This window comes from Chiloscyllium punctatum, chromosome 33 (assembly GCF_047496795.1).
Source record: "Chiloscyllium punctatum isolate Juve2018m chromosome 33, sChiPun1.3, whole genome shotgun sequence".
Taxonomy (NCBI): domain Eukaryota; kingdom Metazoa; phylum Chordata; class Chondrichthyes; order Orectolobiformes; family Hemiscylliidae; genus Chiloscyllium; species Chiloscyllium punctatum.
In genome coordinates, this window is record NC_092771.1 from 3,618,862 (window position 1) to 3,642,500 (window position 23,639).

General features: G+C 42.1%; 1 protein-coding gene across 5 annotated transcripts in view; it reads right to left on the reverse strand.

Annotated features, from left to right (window-relative positions):
- The window catches only part of LOC140458343 (leucine-rich repeat-containing protein 49), a 275,785-nt gene that overhangs the window by 185,079 nt on the left and 67,067 nt on the right, over positions 1-23,639 (reverse strand). For all 5 annotated transcript variants that reach the window (XM_072552724.1, XM_072552725.1, XM_072552726.1 and 2 more), the window contains 3 exons: positions 18,782-18,869; positions 2,050-2,223; positions 849-954 (listed from right to left, as the gene is read on the reverse strand). In XM_072552724.1, the coding sequence (XP_072408825.1) occupies positions 849-954; positions 2,050-2,223; positions 18,782-18,869 (368 nt within the window). The remainder of the gene's footprint in view (positions 1-848; positions 955-2,049; positions 2,224-18,781; positions 18,870-23,639) is intronic.

A 23,639-nucleotide genomic window follows, 5' to 3' on the forward strand; every position in this document is an offset into this window, starting at 1 on the left:
AGGGGAAAGATTTAAAAGGGACCTGAGGGTCAATTTTTTCATGCAAAGGGTGGTGTGTGAGTGGAATGCACTGCCAGAAGTGGTGGAGGCTGGTACAATTACAACATTTAGAAAACATCTGAATGGGTACGTGAGTAGCAAGGGTTTAGAGGGATATAGGCCAAATGCTGGTAAATGAGACTAGATTAAACTAGTATATCTGGTCGATTTGGACGGGTTGGACCAAAGGGTCTATGTCCAAGCTGTACAACTCAACGATTCTATGACTAGGGGATACACATGTAAGAATGCAGTGGGATGTAAGGAATTGTGGAACAGATTAAATTGTGTTACTGAGAGCTGGCATGGGCTTAATGCGCCCAATTGTCTTTCTGTGTCATAATGATGTGCAGGCTTAAGATTTTAACTAGGATAATTCAGTAATATGTTATCTATAACAAACAGAAGTTACAGAGGTTAGAAAGTAAGATAGATTATTTGGAGGAGTTTCTTTTTGATGTACACAGAGAACCCATAAAACACAATAATGAGCGGCCAGAGCATCAATACTGCCAGCAGAATGTAATTATATCACGACACCATTTCCTTTACAAATATAGTTCCAGGGAGCTATTATGGAGAAAGGATGCATAGAATTGTGACAATACAATGACAATAATAAGTATAGTTTAAAGACAGAAACAGCACGCAAACCTAACATTTTTCTACAAGCTGAAGTGTGTATTTTCTTCTTTATGTATTTTCTTTGTTTATAAGCAAATATCTTCATTCACTCAGGATCCTGAAAATCACACACACACACCACTCCCAACTTTAAATAAATGTTTTTCCTATTTCAAAATACTCACCTATCTAAATTTAGCCGATCAGAATGTTCTGCCCTTTCCTCAGGTGTGCGGTACACAACAGGAATTCCAGGAGTTGATGGTGTCTCAGAAAAAATTACATGATCACCTAGAAGACATTAATTGCACCGATTACAAGGTAATCCCCATATCCGTGGGTCCGGATACCGCAGTTTCAGTTACCCGCGGTTTACCACGGCCCGAACATATTATAGGGAACCTTCCAGAACCAGGAGGATGCGGGAAGGTATGTTTCCCATTTAAATGAATGGGTTTGCACCCATCTGCAGTTTCGGACTTCCGTGGTAGGTCTTGGAACATATCCCCCACAGTAAGGGGAGATTACTTGTATAGAGAAATTCACTATCTATTTAGAACAAACTATCACTAGAGTATTAAAAGACACATTAATTGCTTTGCACCCAACATTGAAAATACTTTTAAAATCCATTAAATACATATTTCAGAACTGACTCAATCCTTTAGGCAAGAGATAAGAGGTGAAAAAGGGGGAGAAAAAGTTATTTTAGCACGTCTTTAAGTAAAGATAATTTTCAGCTCATGACAAAATTTATTGAAACAAGAGGAGGCCTTCAGCCTCCTGGACCTGTTTATCATCCAGTTAGATCATGGCTGATCTAAACATCAATTCCATTTGATTATCTTGGTTCCATAATTCTCAATACCCTTGCCAAACAAAGTACATTCAATCGACACCCGGCCTTAACAACTTTTTGGAGAGAGTGAATACTAGATTTCCACTAACTGTTGTATGAAGAAATGCTTCTGCCATCATTCAAGATTATTATTCCTCATCCTGAGTGTTCCTCAATACAGGAAATTGTTTTATTCTCGTTTCCCTATTAAATCCTGTGATCAGCTTAAATACATCAACAAGATCTTTGTAAAATAGTATTCCTCCATAATCTTTTCTATTCAAGGAAACAAAGGTCCAATCTGTGAAGCAAACTATTCGCATAATTTTAAAAATTTTATGTATCATTTTGAAGAATCTGTGATACTTGAGACATCTATGTATACAATAAATAAGGTTCAATGTCCAATATTGGACATATTACTGGAAACAGGATCTAAGATGAGCTCTGCAAACTACAATGTTTCTTTGCATTCCAATTGTCTTAAGATAGAGGCCAAAAGTTCTTCAGCCTTTTTACAAACTGAAACAGAATGATTTATGAAGTACCTGGTAAATACGGCAAAGTTCCTTGACTGTGAGATGGGGAAGGGACAGCACTACGAGAGCCCTGTCGTGACTTGCATTTTACTGAAAGGGGAACATATGATGGTACATCTCCAGCTGATACCCGCGACATTGACTCCGAGTAGTAGTGAGTTGGATCATCATGGCATATTGTGTCTGTAAATTACAAAAACTGGATACAGCATCTTCACGTATGCAGTTTGCTTCACTATAACTTGGGTACTTAACACACTGCTTAGTGTGAAGCTCTAGCAATTTATATTCAACTATTTTAATTGACCACTAACAAGAACTGATTTTAACTGTAACAATGAAAAAAAACCATGCAATAGTCAATGATAGAAAATGTAATTGTTTACTGTATTTCTCATTTTTTGTTTGTTGAGTTCTCCTAGAGATCGAAGTCTTACTTTTCTAAGAAGCAATAATATCCAAAATTAATATTAGCATTTGATTTGCTGGAATCCAAAGTGCCTCAGCAATTTTGTACTGAACTATTCCCTTACATTTTAATATGAATTCCCATTATATCATTAGAGCTCAATAATTAAAAGATGTTTCTGATCTTCTGCTTTTTACAACTTACATTGCCGGAAACCCAGTTTCAACAGCACTTGAGAATTTGGAAGTAGGGTAGAAAAAAAAAGATATTTCACAAAACTGAAAAAGTCAGGGCAAAGATTCTGAAGGAGGGAAGAGTGAGCAAACTTTTGATTAATTTATTTCTCTGGAAGGGACCAGGGTGCCCTACAATATGCATTTGACATAGAACTGCAGACCAGAAAACAATTAATTTCCTTTAATAACTTAAAAGAATTGAGGAGTTTTAAAAATGTCCATAAACTCAAACAAATTGCAATGGATGACAGAGTTTTGAAAATAGAGTGGGAAAAAGTGGACTGAGAAATGTGAGGGGAGTACTACAGTTTGGCTAATGGTGAAAATGCACACTGGAAACATTACCTATTGATAAACTACATCTCACAGCATTCTTACAAACAAATAACTCTTGACCCTCTTAGAAAGTGGAGAACCTTTATTCTAACTCATTAAAATAAACACAGACTTAATGTAAGACGTAGCTTACACTGATTAGCAAGACAGATAGGACTGCGGATGCAAGAAGTCAGAGTCAATAGATGTGAAGCTGGAAAAGCACAGCAGGTCAGACAACATCCAAGGAGCAGTAGAAAGTGAGGATTGCAGATGCTCAAGATCAGAGTCTAGAGTGTGGTGCTAGAAAAGCACAGCAGGTCAGGCAGCATCCAAGAAGCAGAAGAATCAATGTTACGGACATAAGCACTTCATCAGGAATGAGGTTTTTCGGTCGGGGGGGTCTAAGTGATAAATGGGAGGGATGTGGGGATAGACGGAAGGTAGCTGAGAATGCAATAGGTACATGAAGATGAGGGAGAAGGTGATAGGTCAGAGACGAGGGTGCAGCGGATAGTTGGGAAAGGTGATGGACAGGTCAGGGGGGCGGTGCAGAGTTGGAGGTTTGGGACTGGGATAATGTGGGGGGAGGGGAAATGAGGAAACTGTTGAAATCCACAGTGATCCCGTGTGATTGCAGGGTCCCAAGGTGGAATATGAGGTGTCCTTCCTCCAGGCATCAGGTGGTTAGGGTTTGGCGATGGAGGAGGCCCAGGACCTGCATGTCCTTGATAGAGTGGGAAGGGGTGTTGAAGTGTTCAGCCACGGGGTGGTGGGGTTGGTTGGTGGGGGTCCCAGAGATGTTCTCTGAAGCGATACTCAAGGAGGCATCCTGTCTCCCCAATAGAGGAGACCATATCAGGTGCAATGGATACAGTAGATCACATTGATGGAGGTACAGGTAAATTTCTGTCGGATGTGGAAGTATCCTTTGGGGCCTTGGATGGAGGTGAAAGGACCGGTGTGGGCACAGGTTTTGCACTTCCTGCAGTGGCGGGGAAAGATGCCGGGAGTGGGATGTGGGCAGGTGGGGGGCATGGACCTGACGAGGGAGTCGCGAGGGTATGGTCTCTCCACATCCAAAGGGCAGAAAATTCAACATTTTGGGCTAAAACTATTCATCAGGACTGGGGAAGTGGAGGGAGCCCAGAAGCATATGTTGCCTGGGGGGAATGGTGATAGGTGAATGCAAGCACGTGTATCCACTGACTTCACTGTCAGAGTGAGACTAAACAGAAACTACAGGAACAAAACTTTATATTTCGCCTGGGAAGCTAACAGCCCAATGGCCTCAACATAGACTTCACCAGCTTCAAAGACCCTCCTGCCCCAGTCTTATCCCACATCTAACCCCACCCCGCTTCCTCACCTCCCTGACTTGTCCTAACCTGTCCATTTTCCTACTCACCTCTCTGGTCCACCCTTCCCACTGACCAATCACATTAACCCTTTATCTGTAACCACCTATCACCATCCCTACTACCCTTCCCTAATCCCACCCACTTCCCTCTATATACTCCTGGGCTCTGTCCTAATCCCGAATCCTGACGAAGGATTTCAGCCCGAACGTTGATTTTCCTGCTCCTCAGATGCTGTCTAACCTGCTGTGCTCTTCCAGCATCACTCTATTGACATCATCTACATATTCGTCAGTCCTGTCACTATTAACTGCTTAGAAACAGTTTCCATGGATTGACAACTCAAATCATTGAAATAGCACTTCTGCGCATTAGTTTTATTTATCCCCCTGGAAATGCAGGTTGGGCCTTCTGGTCCTTTTGCTAAGGACAAGGCAAAATAGCTTATTAAGTGCCTTTAAAGTTCTAAAAAAAAAGCTATTGTATGAAATACAAACTGTAAATGTGGACAAGTACAATTGGAATACTGGAAAACTTTCAAAATATCATATCTTCAAGGAAAACATTATTCCAATAATTAGCATGAGGTCATTACCTGAAAATAGGAAAACTTAAAATTACACCACATATGGATCTGAGTATCTGACCCAAATTTAATTCTAACTAGATGACACAAGGCATCAAATGGGAAATACATTACCAAAAGCAACAAAATTATGAGATTAGAAATGAACACATTATTTCCATGCTAATTGAGATAAATATAAAGCTACAAGCCAAACCAAAGGGAGCAGTTTGAAAGTATAACCTTTTTTTGTAAATCTACAATAGTGAGTAGAGTGGGTTCTTTTTTGATATGTTTTTATTGAGGTCTGTCTCTTGATTAAATTTTAAAAATCTAAAAATCATAGATGCTGAGTTATTCTGGAGCAGTGTTTTTAGAGCAGTAGAACTGTGCTATTTTCTGGGACTGTAGATTGATAAGGTGCAAAGCTGGCCATTAGTAGAGTGCTGTGCTCTTCCTGTTGGATGCGGGAGACTAGGGAGAGTTTCCATGTTACTGATGGTCAGGTCTGCAGGAAATGTGTTTGGTTGCGAATCCTATCAGATCACATGAATTGGTTGGAGCGGCAGTTAGGGAGTTTACAGCTGCGAGGAGGTGTGATGGATGGCAGTTGCAGGGAGGGAGATAAACTGAAAATACAGTCAGGTAGATTAATGACCTCCAGGAAAAGTAGGAGAGGGAAGCAGGTAGTGCAAGAGTTTCCTGTGGCTATCCCCATCTCAAATAATTACGCTAATTTGTAAAATATAGGGGGTGATTGACTCTCATGGGAATATGACAATACTAAAAAATTGCGCAGTTCAATGATTGGCTTAAATTAACAAGGCAGACTTCAAATATGTGGATCTTAATATGTGGACATCAATACTTCCAAGGAGGAAATGAATCTACATGGAAGGTCCCATCAAATTCCATTGAAGTCAAAAGACAATGTAGCTCAGTGGGGATACTGTTGATAGTCAACTAGGAATCACTGCTGAGGTGACACCATATTTATAGATAAAATTAAGGGGTAGGTTAGGAATCTGGCCAGGAAAGCATCAAAGCAGTCAAGTCTGCAAGTGACAAAGGTGTTTCACTGACAAATTACTGAGAAAGAGGCAGAGGTGCAAGTAATCAACCTTGGAGAGAAAGGATGTGAAGCTGGGACTTCAGTTCAAAATCCAACAAGCGGGAATCAAATCCATGACAGGTAGACAGTCTGTGATAATTAATGATGGTTTAAATTTTCCAAAGTTTGATTTGAAGAAATTCTGTGTTATTCAACACTGACTTTGGAACAGTAGTCTTGCAATATAGAGAGAGTGGATGACTCAGAAGGCTTTGGGAAGTGTTAGTACATCAGCTGACATGGGAGACATTAGGCAATTGTCTGCAAAGTTAGAATGGGGTTTAAGGAGCAGAGGGTGAATTTAATGGATGAGTAAAGTGAGGATAATAGTAACAGATTTGATGGCATTACAGATCAAATGAGTAAACAAATGGCAAAGAATATTCAATGGCAGAAGTGTGAAAGGATGCAAATTGGAATTCAGATTGAGGAGCAAAATAGAATGTTACAAAATAAAAAGGGAAAAGGAAGACAGATCAAGAGGTTCTCACAAACAAATTTTACAGCTGATACGTTTATTAAATGTACTGCCCATAGTAATGGCAAAGGTTTAGTTGACATTAGCAACCATTTGAAAGATGCGGCAGCAGAAGCAACCTCTAACGGGGATCTTATGGTTGTGCCCAGAATGATGAGGCAGACTACAAATTCTAACAAGAACCAGTTTACTTTAGATAAATTAATGCCAACTATCCAATATGTTGTTAAACTTCAGGGGTCACCCCTGACACTGATAAGCTGTTATGGTCCAATTTGGGCTGTTTGTATGACGCTCAACTCTGGACTACTCCCGCGGGTCAAACTTGTATGTCTGACGATCTTGCTTTATCGATTATTGACTGTGTGCATTATGCAACTCACTGTGATGCCTGTTCGGTCGACGACCTTCTCCTGACTGCTTGGTGGCATCCCCGCCTCCAACAACTAGCCCAAAGGGTTAGTGACTGGTGTCTTATTTGTCAGGAACATAACCCTGGAAAAGACTTGCCTTGCACTCTGGGTAGAACTCACATGCCGAGGGCCCCTTTAAGACACTTCAACTGGACTTCATTGAGTTGCAGAAATGTCAGTGCTATATATGTTTTGGTTATTGTTAATGACTTTTCTAAATGGATTGAAGCCTACCCTACTACTAACACTACTGCTGAGACTGGTGAAAATTTACTCAAGGAAATTATTCCCCACTTCGGTATATTTGCGTGCATTAGTTTGGACAATGGACTGCACTTTGTTGGTAATATTAATGAAGAATTCTGTTCCCAGCTTTCTATTCATCAACAACTGCATTTTGCTTATCGTCCTCAGGCTGCCGGCCTTGTTGAATGTTTTAACTTTTAAGATTAAAGTTGTCAAATTAATGGCTGAGACTGGCCTCTCCTGGGTTACGCTACTCCCTGTGGCCTTACTCCAGATGAGATCCACGCCTGAGGGCAGACACGCTTGTCTCCAGCTGAGATTCTCTATGAGCATCCGCTCCGTACCCCTTGGAACAATTCGACTCCCTCCTCAGTCCACTTCCACCACATGACCGAAGAAACAATTGGATATGTTCTTGCTCTAAATAACGTTATGCATGCCTTTCACTCCCAGGTGCGCATGGCCTACGGCGATGTTCCGTCCCTTTCAGCCTCGTCACGGGTGCAGCCTGGTTCGTTTGTGCTTGACAAGAACCCAACTCGCAAGGGTCTCCAACCTCATTGGAATGGCCCCTTCAGGTTTTACCTACCACCTCTACAGCGGTTAAAATCACTGGTTGCTCGCCTTGGGTCCACCTGTACCATTGTAAATTGATTGGCCGCGCCAACCAAAAGGGGGGAGAGGAGGAGAGAATACTGGAATTCTAGGAAACCCAGGGGATCCTGTCCTTTTGGGATTTTCAATTTTGGTGTTGTTTTAATGCTATTCTTCTTTCAGATACTTGAACGAAGAGAGACGTGGGGGATCGCCTCCCTGCTGACCTGTTTGATCATATACAACTTCCTGATGGGGAAAGCCACTAAGTATTGATGAGATCCGGAACAATCTGAGACTAACCACCACCTATGCCGAGGAGATGTTGTCCAGTGCACTGCACCAGACACCTTCAAAGTGTGGAACTTGATGAAAATTGACTATTGCAATGGACTCTAACATCAGAAAGACCGAATGGTCCATCTGGACAGTAGAAAACAGTGGGAATTGCCATGTCGTTACTGAACCAGTCTTTTTGATGTTTCCTGCAGACATAAGCCGAGTGAGGATAATAGGAGGAGGCCCAGGAACAACATCCCTTTTTGCAGGACGGGCCTACTTGAGAAAAGAGAAGCCTGATAGGGGAATCCACAAACAACTTATTTATACAGGCCCACAGAACACTCGTCACCCCACAATCAGTAGAATGCTACTCCTAGTGACTTTTGAGAATATTTATTAGTCTTTTCTATCAGTAGATGACGTACTTGCCCTGTCCCCAGTCCCAATCTATTCGTCAGACTCCCTACTGCCGACCCTCCGAAGAGAAATATCACTTTCCAATACTGTATTAACCCTCCTGCCAACTGTTTGCTGATGTCTTTTAATTCTACTGCAGGGTCGTATGAGAATTGTTTTAATGGAACTGGCTATGGGTGTGCAATTGTTCATGTTCCAAATAACATCTCCTGCCTATTTGAAGACTTGTCTCATCCTCTTGTGTAAGTAAAAGGAGCCTTATATTTCCTGCCCATGTATACAAACAGCTTGCTTTCCGCTGGCTGAGGAACAACTGGCCTTATGCGGCATAAGTTACCATACCCATCTTCACGTACGGACCCAGAACGGAACCCTTCCCTTGTGCATTTATAGGTCTTTTCTCTCTTCAGAATCTGATACTGTCACCAAGACTATGTGCAATAGAGCTAAGGGAGAGTCTAATGGGAACAGAATTCTGAGGACTATTGTTTACCATACAGTGCGAGCGCTCAACAGTCAGCTTGCCCATTTTTTATGGTGCTCAAGCGATACCTCTTGCAAAATGTCGGCCCTTTACTCCTGTAGACCTGACCAGAACCCTGCTGTTACACTTCAGTAACCTATTTTAACAAACCCTCCCACATATACACCAAACCAGGCTAATATTTCTTCAGCCAAGGTAAAGCTACTAATTTCCTTGTCCTTGATAGCAAAGATTTTCCCCATAAGGTCACAATGGAGTCCTTGTTCCCACAACAGTACCTTGTCCTGGCCAGTGGACAAGTCGATGGAAACTTCATCTGAGAAGGATGCAGCGGTTAGTTTCAGCCGACCTTTGCTCCAATTAGAAGGATCCCAAGGGACTGGATGAAAATAGATGACACTCAATAGGCTGGGGAATCCTGAGTACCCTGGGTTTGGGAGGATTGGCAGGGGTGATAAATCAAAAGAATCGCAACTACCTCATCTGCGGCCTGATGATTCTAGGAGATAAGACTAAAGAGGTTCTGGAACAGAATAAACTGGGATTATCGGATCTGCATCTTTATGCAGAATCAGTACGCCTTATACTATATACTAGGAAGGCTGGGTCTGTACAATTGTCCAAGATAAATGCATTATGGGCATTCCCAATCGCACTGGCAATATTACTAAGATACAAGACGAGATCCAGGTGTTCCTTGATGGAATGACTGAAGGGACCAGTTGGAGAAACTGGGGATCAGGCTCTTGGTACAATTGTCTTATCAATTGAGCTATGTATATCGGAATCATTCTCTTCTGTCTGTTTGTCGGTATTGTTATTGGGTAAGTGTTTAATTGCTAAGCTTGTGAGCTCCCTTGGTCATAAGATTTGCCTTTCACTCCCAGGTGAAAGGAAACTATTGAAGTCCACATTGATGTCCTGGGGTTGAAGTGTTCCGAGGCGGAAGATGAGGCGTTCTTCCTCCAGGCGTCTGGTGGTGTGGGAGCGGCGGTGAAGGAGGCCCAGGACCTCCATGTCCTCGGCAGAGTGGGAGGTGGAGTTGAAATGTGAAACTTCAACAGTTTTCTCATTTCCCCTTCCCCCACCTCACCCTAGTTCTAAACTTCCAGCTCAGTAACTGTCCCCATAACTTGTCTGGACTTGTCCTACCTGCCAGCTTCTTTTCCACCTATCCACTCCACCCTCTCCTCCTTGACCTATCACCTTCGTCCCTCCCCCACTCACCCATTGTACTGTATGCTACTTTCTCCCCACCCCCACCCTCCTCTAGCTTATCTCTCCACGCTTCAGGCTCACTGCCTTTATTCCTGATGAAGGGCTTTTGCCCGAAACGTCGATTTCGAAGCTAGTTGGATGCTGCCTGAACTGCTGTACTCTTCCAGCACCACTAATCCAGAATCTGATTTCCAGCATCTGCAGTCATTGTTTTTACCTCCACTCTAGAGGATGTTGATGGCTGGAATGCCTTGAAAGCCATTTGTTTGGATTAGCCTTCCCTTTTAGAGATCATGGAGTGACCAAAGGGGGGAATGAGAATATGAGTCTCTGGAGGGTAGGACAACATGGTTGAAGGAGATGCACAAAATGGCTTCTGCATTGCTAAGTTAGATGGCACTGAACCAGACAGAGACAAGAAACCGCAGACTAATGTAGATCTGATAAAATACTGTAAATGTAGAAGTAATGGTATAACCCTAACCATTAAATGCAGAAGTAATGGTTTACCCATAATCACAGGGCAGGACATACAGGATTCTGAGAACAGGTTGTTTACAAGAAATCGCGATGGGCTAAGGCAAAAGTGCACGTGGACCTCAGGGAATCTGATTGATTGTTACTATGCGATCGTGCTCCATGTCTGAGTATGAACAATGTACATAAACTCTGCAAACTCTGTAAGTCATCGGATTCTTTTGGAGATCTAGGAGTACTCATACTTCTGGGCTGACCAGAGTCTACTGACCCGGCCATATCAAAAAATGAACGATTGCTTGTGTGATTGACAAAGAATCGTTTACAAGTATGCTTATTGACCGATCCCACTAACCTGAAGACCTGGACAGTAATCCGGATCATCATAGGGAATGCTGGATGACTACAGAATTTGAGGTTTTTGTTAAGAATAAGAAGGGGGAATTCAAGATGGCAGTGACCCAGTAGTTCTGCCCTGCTGAGCTCTGCACCAGAACCCAGCCAAAGTGGGGCACACACCCTCTCTTTATTACCTAATGTGGTAGAAATAATAATTTTTTTGACCCTGAGAACTGTCCTGTGTCAGTTTAAAATTATTAGGAAAATGGCCAAAGGGAAGAGAAGGCGAGGATCTCAACAAGCAGAGGACCCCCCCGCCAACACCACCCCCTCCCCCCCCACACCAACAGACATGCCCATGGCCGCAGCGTCGGCCTCCGCGATTGCCTATGGAACACAGCCTGATCTTAGAGTTTGTGAAACTCAGAGAGAAGATTGATTCATTGATGGAAGAGACTCAAATCGATCTCGATGTGAATAATATGGACAATGATGTTTATTTTTGTTTTTTCTCTGTTATTTGCCTGGTTTACCTGGTTGTTGGAGCGGGGGGTCATTTTTTTTTTAAATATATGCCAGGGTCATAATTTTTTCCTTTGGCCTTCTTTTGCCTCTCTCCTCTCCCTTTTTCTCTTCCTTCCTGTCATCCTTTGTTTCCCTGTTTTTTTCTTATTTCCTTTTGTTCTTCTTTTCTGGTGTGGGATGGCGGGGGAGGGGGGGTGTATTTGGAGGAAGAGGTTACATATTTTTGTTCTACCAGGAGTGGTGAGGATTATAATGTGGAGGGGACAGGTTGAGTGCCCACTTTTAACTTTCTTGTTATGTTTGTATTTTTTTCTTACTTTGTGTTGTCTGGGGTGGGGGCATGGCTTTAGCTAGAAGGAGTCATGGTGGGGCTAATGGGTGGTATGAGTGCCCCCTGTGGGCAAGGGGGAAAGTCTCCTTTCATTTGCATTATATGTTGGTATATTGTAGAAGTCACTGTTAGAAGTTTTGACTTGGTAGTTTTGGAAGTTGCACTTTTAAATTTATACAAACTATTTATGGTTTTCACTCGGCGCTGTGAGTACGGTTCTTCCTCACGGGGCGGAGGGAGGGGGGGTGGGGAGGGGGGGTGTCACGGACTGTTTTGGACGATCATGGCTAGCCATTCGTTTAAATAGTGCACCTGGAATGTTAAGGGGAGTCATTAAGAGAGAAAAGATACTGTTAAGCCTTAGAAAAGAGAGGGTTGATGTAGCCTTGCTGCAAGAAGCACATTTAACCGATAAGGAGCATTTGAGGTTGCAACAGGGAGGGTTCGGGGAGGTATTTTTCTCATCCTTTAATTCGAAAAGTAGAGGAGTTGCTATCCTCATTCGGAAGAACCTCCCATTTAAAATGTTTGGCCAAATCAAGGATGAGTGTGGGCAATTTATAATTCTTAAAGCTTTAATATATGGAGATGAATATGAGACGTTGAATGTATACTGCCCCCCCCACCCCCCGGCATGCCCACTTAAATTTTTAACAGATGTGCTTTCTTGATTGATGGTCCTTGGGGCACGTCGTACAATTATAGGGGGAGACTTTAATCATATTATTGATCCTAAAGTGGACAGGATGCCTCAGGGTCTTGCAGGTGTGTCTCCACAATCCAGGCAGTTGGTGGACCTGAACAGGGAGCTGGGGTTGGTGGACATGTGGAGATGTCTTACTCCAAGGTAAGGATTTCACCTTATTTTCTAATCCACATAAGAGCTATACAAGAATTGCCTTTTTTTTTGGCCCATCAACCTTTCTGAATTCAGTGCTGTCTGGCAGAATAGGGAATATAGCAGTTTCCAAACATGCGGCAGTGTACATGGAGGTCAAGACAGGTGATTATAGGAAAGGCTCCTGACACAGGCGCATGGACCCTTTCTTCCTGAAAGATAGTAAGTTTATTGAGTCCTTTCGCGGGAATTTAAAATCTTTTGGAATATTAATTTGGGTATAGCCAGTAATCCATCGCTGCTTTGGGAGACTTCCAAGGCCTATGCACAGGGTTTGATTATTTCTTACTCTGAGATCCGGAAGCGGCAGAGGGGAGAACAGCAACATTTGCTCAAGACTCGCCTGAAGACAGCTGAGACAGCATACTTTGACAGACAGACTGTAACCAAATTGCAGCGGATTGTAGCCCTCTGGACTACTTTGAACACTGCACTCAACCAGAAAGCAAAGAGGGAAATCTCTTTTGCAAAACAGAGATTATTTGAGTATGGTGATAAACCAGATAGATATCTAGCATACTTGGCCAGAAAGAAGAATGCCCCCCAATCTGTTACATCCATCAGAGCGAGTGCTGGTACTCTTACTTGCAATGCCAATAAGATTTAAATGCAGCATTTAGGAAGTTTTACTCTGAGCTGTACCAGTCAGAGGGCTATGAGGACAGATTGATGCAAATGGAATTCTTTTTTAAGACCCTGGATCTTCCAGGTGTAACTTCAGAGCAGGTCTCCTTTCTGAATACCCCCCTGACAATTCAGGAAATACAGGAGGTGGTGAAGCTGCTCCAGAGTGGTAAAGCGCCTAGTCCAGATGGATTTCAAAGTGAATTTTGTAAGGAGTTTTATAGACATGCTGGCCGGGCCACTCTCTTGGATATGTACAATTACTCATGCAGTCAGGGCTGACTCCTGTCTTCTTTGAGAGAAGCAAATATTTCTCTCATTCTTAAGAAAGGAAAAGCCCCAGAGGATTGCACTTCGTAGAGACCCATGTTGTTACTGAACATGGATGTAAAATTCTGTCGAAAATGCTGGCGTTAAGGCTGGAGAGGGTATTACCTTTCATTGTAAAGGAGGATCAGACAGGTTTTATCAAGGGTCGTATGTCTACCAACAATATTAGAAGAGTATTAAATATGGTCCAAGTATGCCAGCAAAGATCGATTCCAGGTTTGGTTGTCTCCCTGGATGCAGAGAAAGCATTTCATCGGGTGGAGTGGCTGTATCTTTTTTATGTCCTGGTCTTGGAGGGGTTTTTGCCAAGTGGGTGGCAGTGTTTCTCACTAGTGGCATAAGGTCAGATAGTTTTAGTGTCGGCCGACAAGGTGCCCTCTCTCACCACTATTATTTACAGTGGTGATTGAACCGCTGGTGGAGGCCATCCGGAGGGATCCCAACATAATTGCCCCAGAGGTAGGATCGGGCAGGCATAAAATTACCCTTACGTGGATGACATCCTTCTTTTCTTAACTTATCCAATGACATCTATGGCCCGTTTAATATAAGTGATTAATCTATTTGTTCTCAGGGTACAAAATTAATTTCATGAAGTTGGAGGCCATGCCTGCGGGGGGCCTTACTAATATATCCGATTTTGGGGATGGAACCAGTTTCCCTTTCTGGTGGTCACAGAGAGGTTTCCTGTATTTAAGCATTTTATCATCCCGGTCTTCAATCAATTATATAAAGTTAATTATGCGCAATTGCGAGAGAAGATAAGGCAGAACCTTCGGCACTGAGAAGATCTTCCGATATGTTGGTTGTGAAGAATAGATCTGGTTAAAATGAATGTTCTTCCTCGCTTATTATATCCCATGCGAATGCTCCCTTTGATGCTGCCAAGGAAGCACTACGGAGGCTTTACAGCTGGTTCAGATCTTTTATCTGATGTCATAGGTGGCCTCTTATTAAGCTAGATAAATTGCAGCTCCTGCAGGAGAAGGGAGGTTTGGATTTCCCAGACTTTAAGAAATATCAATTGAGTTCCTTACTATCTTATGTGGCTGACTGGGCCTGCCAGGACCTGCGATCAATCTGGTTGGACATTGAGGCCTCCCAGACAAAATGTCCCTTCATCAATTTGCTATTTATGGACAAGATGAGGACTATTACGGACCACTGCAGAAACCCAATTGTCCTTAACACAGTTAAAGCATGGAGAATAATGCAGCAAGGTGAGGGCAACTTACAAAAAACTTCCCCTTTCACACCCATAGTGGGAATGTTAGGATTCTGGCCAGTTGGACTCTGGCTTTACATCTGGGAGTCGAGGGGAATCTCCGGTTTGGGAGATTTCTTTGACGGGGAGGTCATGATCTCTTTCGAGCAGCTAAGTCGGAAATTTGAGTGACCTAGGAGAGACCTCTTTTGTTACTTCCAGGTTAGGGACTTTATACAAAAAATACTGCATTGATGGTTAGTCCCTGTAAGTCGGATATGGAAAGGAGAGTGCTCCAGTCTACGGGAACTCTCTTAGTCAGCACGCTCTATCATTTGTTAGGAAGTAATGTTACGAAAAACATTGAGTGGCTATGCAGAATCTGAACTCAAGAACTGGCAGTGGAAATCTCATCAGAGATATGGGAGGATATTTGGAAGCATGTTAGGAAGATTTTGATTTGTAACAGGATCAACTGAAGACACTCCACAGGAGTCATTTGGCACTGAAATTCATGACAGGAGTGTCCCCAGTGTGCCCCAAATGTAAAAGGGATGTTGGCACTCTTACCTATTGCTTGTGGTCATGCACAAGCTTCGCAGGTATTAGGATGCCATAATGAGCGTTTTGGAAGAAGTTTTAGGAACTAAGGTTAAGTTGGATCCGGTGTCCCTCCTTTTGGGTCTTCCAAATCTCCCGTCTTTGTACGTGCATGGAAAGAAATTGTTTAATATTCTTTCATTTTGTCAGAGGAAGAACATTCTAATGAGCTGGGTGTCAGAGAATCCCCCAGGACTTTCAGGCTTGCGTAGATTAGTTATGGAGCACATCCCCCTGGATGTCCTTACAAGTATACTGAACCAGAAAATGGAACTGTTTCACAGAACATGGCGGCCCTTTCTGAATTATATTGAAAGAGACTTGTTGGCTATATTGATCAGGGCTTTGTGTAGTCATGTGTGCTATGTCTGGCGGTCTGGGAGGAAGAATCCTGAATAAATACGGGTTTGCTTACTAATGCTCCCAGTGGTGGGGTGCTTCGGTGGGATTGTGATGTGTCTAGTAACTTAATTGAATATAATTTGTTATCTTTTTGTTTTTTTTTCCTTTAGTCATTTATTGAATTGTAGTTTCTGTAAAGTTTTATTTTTCTCTCTCATTTCAGTGATTTGTGGGGTAGGAGTTTGTTTCCTGTATTGTCATTATATTATAAAGTTATCACTCTAATTTGTAATGATTTTGTAATTTTGTAAAAAACCTAAAATCTTTTTCTCAATAAAAATATTTACAATAAAAAAAAAGAAGGAAGCATATGTCAGGTATGGACAATAGGGATTGAGTGAATCCCTGTGGGGTATACTTAAGAGGGAAATCAGGAGGGCAAAAAGGGGACAAGAGATAGCTTTGGCAAATAGGGTTAAGGAGAATCCAAAGGGATTCTACAAATACATTAAGGACAAAATGGTAACAAGGAAGAGAACAGGCAGCCTATAGGTGGAGCCCTAGGAGATGGGGGAAAGATACTAAACAAATATTTTGCATCAATGCCTACTGTGGAAGATAGCAAAAGAAATAAGGAGCGACATCTTGAAAAATTTCCATATTACAGAGGAGGTGGTGTTGGACATCTTAAAATGCATAAAGGTGGATAAATCCCCAGGATCTGATCAGATGTACCCGAGAACTGTATGGGAAGCTAGAGAAATGATTGCTGGGCCCCTTGCTGAGATATTTGTATCATCAATAGCACCAGGTGAGATGATGGAAGACTGGAGATTGGATAACATGATGCCACTATTGAAGAAAGTGGTAAGGAAGAGTCGGGGAATATAGACTGGATAGCCTAACATTGGTGCAAATTGTTTGGGAGAATCCTGAGGGACAGGATGTACATGTATTTGGAAAGGCAAGGACTGATTAGGGATAGTCAACATGGCTTTGAGCGTGGGAAATCATGTCTCACTAACTTGATTGAGTTATTTGAAGAAGTTATGGAGAGATTGATGAGGGCAGAGGTAAATATGATCTATATGGACTTCAGTAAGGCATGGTGGACTGGTTAGCAAGGTTAGACAATAGACAATAGACAATAGATGCTGGAGTAGGCCATTCAGCCCTTCGAGCCTGCACCGCCATTCAATATGATCATGGCTGATCATTCCTAATCAGTATCCTGTTCCAGCCTTATCTCCATAACCCTTGACTCCACTATCTTTAAGATCACATGGAAGAGGGAGAACTAGCTATCTGGATACAGAACTGGCTCAAATGTAGAAGACAGAGGGTGGTGATGGATGGTTGCTTTTCAGACTGGAGACCTGTGACTAGTGCTGTACCACAAGCATTGGCGCTGGGTCCACTGTTTTTAATCATTTATATAAATGATCTGGATGTGAACATAGGAAGTATGGTTAGTAAGTTTGCAGGTAACACCAAAATTGGAGGTGTAGTGGACAACAAAGAAGGTTACCTCAGAGTACAACAGGATCTTGATCAGATGGGTCAATAGGTTGAGGACTGGCAGATGGAGTTTAATTCAGGTAAATGTGAGGTGCTGCATTTTGGAAAGACAAATCAGGGCAGCACTTGTGCAGGTTCATAGTTCCTTGAAAGTGGAGTCACAGGTAGATAGGACACTGAAGAAGGCGTTTGGTATGCTTGCCTTTATTGGTCAGTGCATTGAGTTTAGGTTGGGGGGTCATGTTGCATCTGCACAGAACATTGGTTTGGCCACTTTTGGAATACTACCTGCAATTCTGGTCCCTCTGCTACTGGAAGGAGGTTGTGAAACTTGAAAGGGTTCAGCATAGATTTAGAAGGATGTTGCCAGGGTTGGAGATTTTGAGCTATAGGGAGAGGCTGAATAGGCTAAGGCTATTTTCCCTGGAGTGTTAGACGCGGCGGGGGGGGGGTGATCTTATAGAGATTATAAAAGAGGTTTATGTTCAGTTAAGTAGACAAAGTCTTTTCCCTGGGGTGGGAGAGTTCAAACGTAGAGGCCATAGGTTTAAGGTGAGAGAGATAGAATTTAAAACGGACCTAAGGGGCAGCTTTTTCACCCAAAGGGTGCTGCATGTATTGAATGAGCTGCCAGAAGAAGTGGTGGAGGCTGGTACAATTACAACATTTAAAAGGCATTTGGATCAGTATATGAATAGGAAGGGTTTAGAGGAATATGGGACTTGATTTATTTGTCGGGTTAGTCTGGACAAGTTGAACCAAAGGCTCTGTTTTGGTGCTGTATATCTCTATGAATCTCCTTAAAAATGTGAAAAATGCTGGATTACTACATGTCACTGACTATGAAAAGTTTTCTCATTTCAGGTGGTACAAAATAATCAAGGCTGATGAAGCCTCCTGATTGAATGTTAGTTAATCTTTCTTAAGTGCTGACTGCCCTGTTACAAAGTTGCAGCAAGTGTGGTCAGTGCTCAGTTGTACCCTCTCCTGTGCTCAGTGTGATTCGATTAGATTTCCTTCAGTATGGAAACAGGCCCTTCAACCCAACCAGTCCACACCGACCCTCTGAAGAGTAACCAGACCCATTTTCCTCTGACTAATGCACCTAACACTATGGGCAATTTAGCATGGCAATTCACCTGACCTGCACATATTTGGACTGTGTGTGTTGTGCCCTGTACCCTTTCCCATGCTCAGAATGGATTGTGCCCTCTACTTTCTCCCAAGCTGAATATGGGTTGCCCTCTGTACCTTCCCCCATGCTTAGTGTGGGCTGCATTCTGTACCCTCTCTTAAGCTTCACAAGCATGGTTTTCTGAATCACCACTATAAACATTTCACTAACAGGAAAGTGTCTACAATTACCCACAACCGAATCACATGATCTGAGGAACTAGTTACAACTAAATATTGCTGAAGTATCTTACCTGATTTATAAAGAAAGTTTTTGTCACCATCTATATTTAAGACCTTATTATGTGCAGGAAGTAGCTCCTTGTTTAATCTACAGTCAACCTGCAAAATAAAAATATATTTCTGTGGATTTGGATAAATGGAACACCAGTCCTGAATTCTGAATTTCTTTCACAGCTCTGATCAATGAATAAAATCAAAAATAGTTAGATGCTAGAATAAAATGAACAGATTTCTACAATTTTGATGACATGGACTAGCTGTGATTGAAGACCAACACATTTGTTCCAAAAAGGTATGGAGCACTTCAATTCAGGTCAATATCACACAATTATAATCACGATTCAAGGGTGTAAATTAAAATCTAAGATATACAGATGAGAAGAGTTAAATAAAACATTTCACTATCACCCCATCAGAATGAATGACCTCATCACAACTGCAGCAGCTGAGAAATGAAAATCTGGTGAATAATTACTTATTACGTCTGAAGAATTTGTCTGTTAAGCAAGTTAATTTAAAACAAATAGTGGAACAGAAGTCATCAAAGTTTTTAAAAATTCATTCATGGGACGTTGGCATTGCTGGCTAAGCCAACATTTATTGCCCATCCGGGGCAGTTAAGAGTCAGCTACATTGCTGTGGGTCTGGAGTCACATGTTGTCCAGACCAGGTAAGATGGCAGTTTCCTTCCTCCTGAAGGACATTTAAAAGACATTTAGATATGTACATGAGTAAGAAATGTTTGGAGCGATATGGGCCAAGTGCACACAGGTGGAACTAGTTTAGTTTGAGATTAGGGTTGCATAGTCTGGACTGAAGGATCTGCTTTCATGCTAGTGAATCAGACGGGCTTTCTGACAACCAAAAATTGATTCATAGTCATCATTAGACTCTTGATTCCAGGTTTTTATTGAATTCAAATGCCATCATCTGCCATGGCAGATCTGCAGCACAGTGTCTCTAGATTAATAGCTCAGTGATAATACCATTAGGCTATTGCCTTGCACATTTCCATGAAATGCTCATACTGGCATGTTCCCACAATGGGAAAAAGTGGGTCAAAAATGTCAGAGGCTCCTAAAAAAAGAAAGGGATAGAGAGTAAAACAAAGTAGGAAAAGGGAGTATATGACAGATGTCAGATTCATAATAAAAGTGTGAATTGTGCTGAATATAAGACTAGACAGGAGGTGAAATTGGAGATAAGAGGAGCAAAATATGACAAGAGACTGGCAGCAAACAGAAAGGAGAATATAAACATTTTCTACAAGTATATAAATATTAAGAACATGGTGTTATGACAGGGGGTAAACTCTCCTGCTTCAGCAACACTGAAAAGATTTAGCCCATGCAGTAATCCGTGAAATTTCAAGAGGCCAAGAACTATTTAAAGATTAACAACTTCATTTCTTAAACTTTTAACAGAGAATGATTAACAATTTACAATTCCTTCCTCTAACCTATCTTTTACCTTCCCTTCTAGAATACAAGTCCGATAAAACATCCCAATTAAGATTTATAAAACAAAACTTCTTATCTCAAAGCCAGGCAATTTTGGTTCTTCTCTGCATTCCTGTCTTCTTTTCTTCTTCTTGGGGAATTCTGCTTCACAGGGTACTGATCGATAAAGGTACCTTTAAGATAGTTATTCTCTGTACTGTTTGCAGATGTTGTTGGTTTGGCAGTTCTCCTCCCAACTGTCCAATTTTCCCCAGTTTTATACCCTCAAAGCATCAGATTGTGTCATTGGCTTTTAAGACTATCAGTATACTAAATTCAAACTTGATTGGAGTTTAGTTTCTTTTCAGGGTATAATTTAAACTGATTGGCCTAATTCAAATTTGTTTTTGTCTCCAGGCAACCAGCTACCCTGGCTACCCCAGTAGCTGGACCACATGTTACATTGTGTCTTATTGAGAACACTTGGTGCTGTCGCTGCTAGCTTTTAATTCTCTTACAGATACAGTACACCCACATCTTAACACCTCCCCACTTAAGAAAAATTAACCATCATAATGAAAGAAATGGCTTCTATTTTTCTACATTTTGAACACATTAACTTAATATAGAGATGTACAGCATGGAAACAGACCCTTTGGTCCAACGCATCCATGCCGACCAGTTATCCTAACCTACTCTAGTCTCTTTTGCCAGCACTTGGCCCATATTCCTCCAAACCTTCCCATTCACATACCCATCTTGCTGTGTTTTAAATATTGTAGTTGTACCAGCCTCCACCACTTCCTCTGACAGCTCATTCCATTCACGTACTACCCTCAGAGTGAACAAGTTGCCCCTTAGGTCTCTTTCATATCTTTCCCCTCTCACCCTAAACCTATGCCCTCTAGTTCTGGACTCCCCCACCCCAAGGAAAAGACTTTGTCTATTTATCCTATCCATACCCCGCATGATTTTATAAACCTCGATAAGGTCACCCCTCAGCCTCTTATGCTCCAGGAAAAACAGCCCCAGTTATTCAGCCTCTCCCTGTAGCTCAAATCCTCTAACCCTGGCAACCTCCTTGTAAATCTTTTCTGAACCCTTTCAAGTTTCACAACATCCTTCCGATAGGAAGGAGACCAGAACTGCACGCCATATTCCAACAGTGGCCTTACCAATGTCATGTTCAGTTGCAACATGGCCTCTCAATGCCTATACTCAAAACTCTGACCAACAAAGGAAAGCATACCAAACACTGCCTTCATTATCTTATCCACCTGCCACTCTACTTTCAAGGAGCTATGAACCTGCACTTCAAAGTCTCTTTGTCCAGCAACTCTCCCTCGGACCTGACCATTAAGTGTATAAGTCCTGCTAAAATTTGCTTTCCCAAAATGCAGCACCTCGCGTTTATCTAAATTAAACTCCATCAAGTGGAATAGAATTGAAGGTTTTGAGGTGTTTTTGAAACATGCGAGTCACACATACTTGGAAGTGAGTTACACATTGGAATCTAATCGAGAGGGTTCCGGGTGATTCATATAATCCCGGCAATGGGGAAACAAGCCCTTCAGCCCAATAAGACCACACTGACCCTCAGAAGAATAACTCATCCAGACCCATTTCCCCACATTTACCCCTGACTAATGCACCTCATCTACATATCCCTGAACACTGTGGGCAATTTTAACAGGGTTTGGATTGGATGGTTAATATATAGAATAACAGATACCCAGGAGTGCGAAACAGACTGGAATCTAATCAAAGGATTGAGGTGGCTAATGTACAGAGTCCCTTAAAAATGGAAGTCAGTTACAGATTGGAATTTTATCAAGGGGATTCGGGATGATTATGTGTAGAATAACAGATACCCAGGACTGAGCTGCAGATTGCAGTCAAATTGAGTGAGATTGGGTGATTTATAGACAGAGCAACGGGATACGAGAGGGAAGAAAGCAGAGGAGAAAGTACCCTCGATGGACCAACTCAAAAATGAGCTGAGCCAGACAGGATTCAACTGATGTATGTGGAGGTTTCCATGTGTTCTGAAAGATGGGAGAGAAACAGGCACATACTCACATTTTCTATGATGTTGCAGTCAACTTTCTGAAGGACAGGGAATCCCTAATCAGAGACGCAGAGTTAAACTCAGTTTAAACTCTCTCCATCACACACACCCACACATAGAAACTAAATATAATGTGGAGAAATGTCCATGTGCAGCATAGATTTCCAAACTAACTCAGTGACTGATGAAAATCCCCGTTCTCTGTCCAGTCCACTCTTCCAGACCCAGGGAGGTTTTGTACCTGAGGGAGGGAAGGTTTCTGACTGGATATTATTACACTGCAACATGAAGGTACTGAGTGTAAGAGTTTGCTACATCCCATCATGTCATCTACTTTGCTGTCAGTGTTTTGTGAATTGTAGTTAAATCATTGGCAGGTGGAACAGCATATACTGGAACGTGATTTGCAGAGGGAAAAGAAAAAACACAGTGTTTGTGATTAAAATGGTGAGAAATTCTGAAACGGTATTGTCCAGGGGGGCTTGGCTAATCTTGTACATAAACATCAGAAAGTTAACATGATAGTAGAGCCAGCAGATAGGAGGGCAAGTGATACATTGACTGTTCTTGCCAGGAGGTTTTGCTAGGAACAAGAGTTTAACACGACAGGGATTGTTATAGACTGGAATCTAATCAAGGGGTTCAGGGTGTTTTATATATAGAATAACAGATCCCCAGGAGTGAGTTACACATTGGAATCTAATCGAGTGGGTTCCGAGTGGTTCATATCATCCATCAGTGGGGAAACAAGCCCTTCAGCCCAACAAGACCACACTGACCCTCAGAAGAATACCCATCCAGACCCATTTCCCCACATTTACCCCTGACTAATGCACCTCACATACACATCCCTGAACACTATGGGCAATTTTAACAAGGTTTGGATTGGATGGTTAATATACAGAGCTGAAAATGTATTGCTGGAAAAGCGCAGCAGGTCAGGCAGCACCCAAGGAGCAGGAGAATCGACGTTTCGGGCATAAGCCCTTCTTCAGGAATCGTGAGCCCTTCTTCCTGACCTGCTGCGCTTTTTCAGCAACACATTTTCAGCTCTGATCTCCAGCATCTGCAGTCCTCACTTTCTCCTGGTTAATATACAGACTAACAGATACCCAGGAGTGCGAGTTTGGAATCTAATCAAAGGATTGAGGTGGCTAATGTATAGAATCCCTTAAAAATGGAAGTCAGTTACAGATTGGAATTTTATCAAGGGGATTCGGGACGATTATGTGTAGAATAACAGATACCCCGGAATCTAATCGAGGGTTCAGTGTGGTTTATATACAGAATAACAGATATCCCAGAGTGAGTTACAACCTGGAATCTAATCGAGGGTTTCAGGGTGGTTTATATACAGAATAA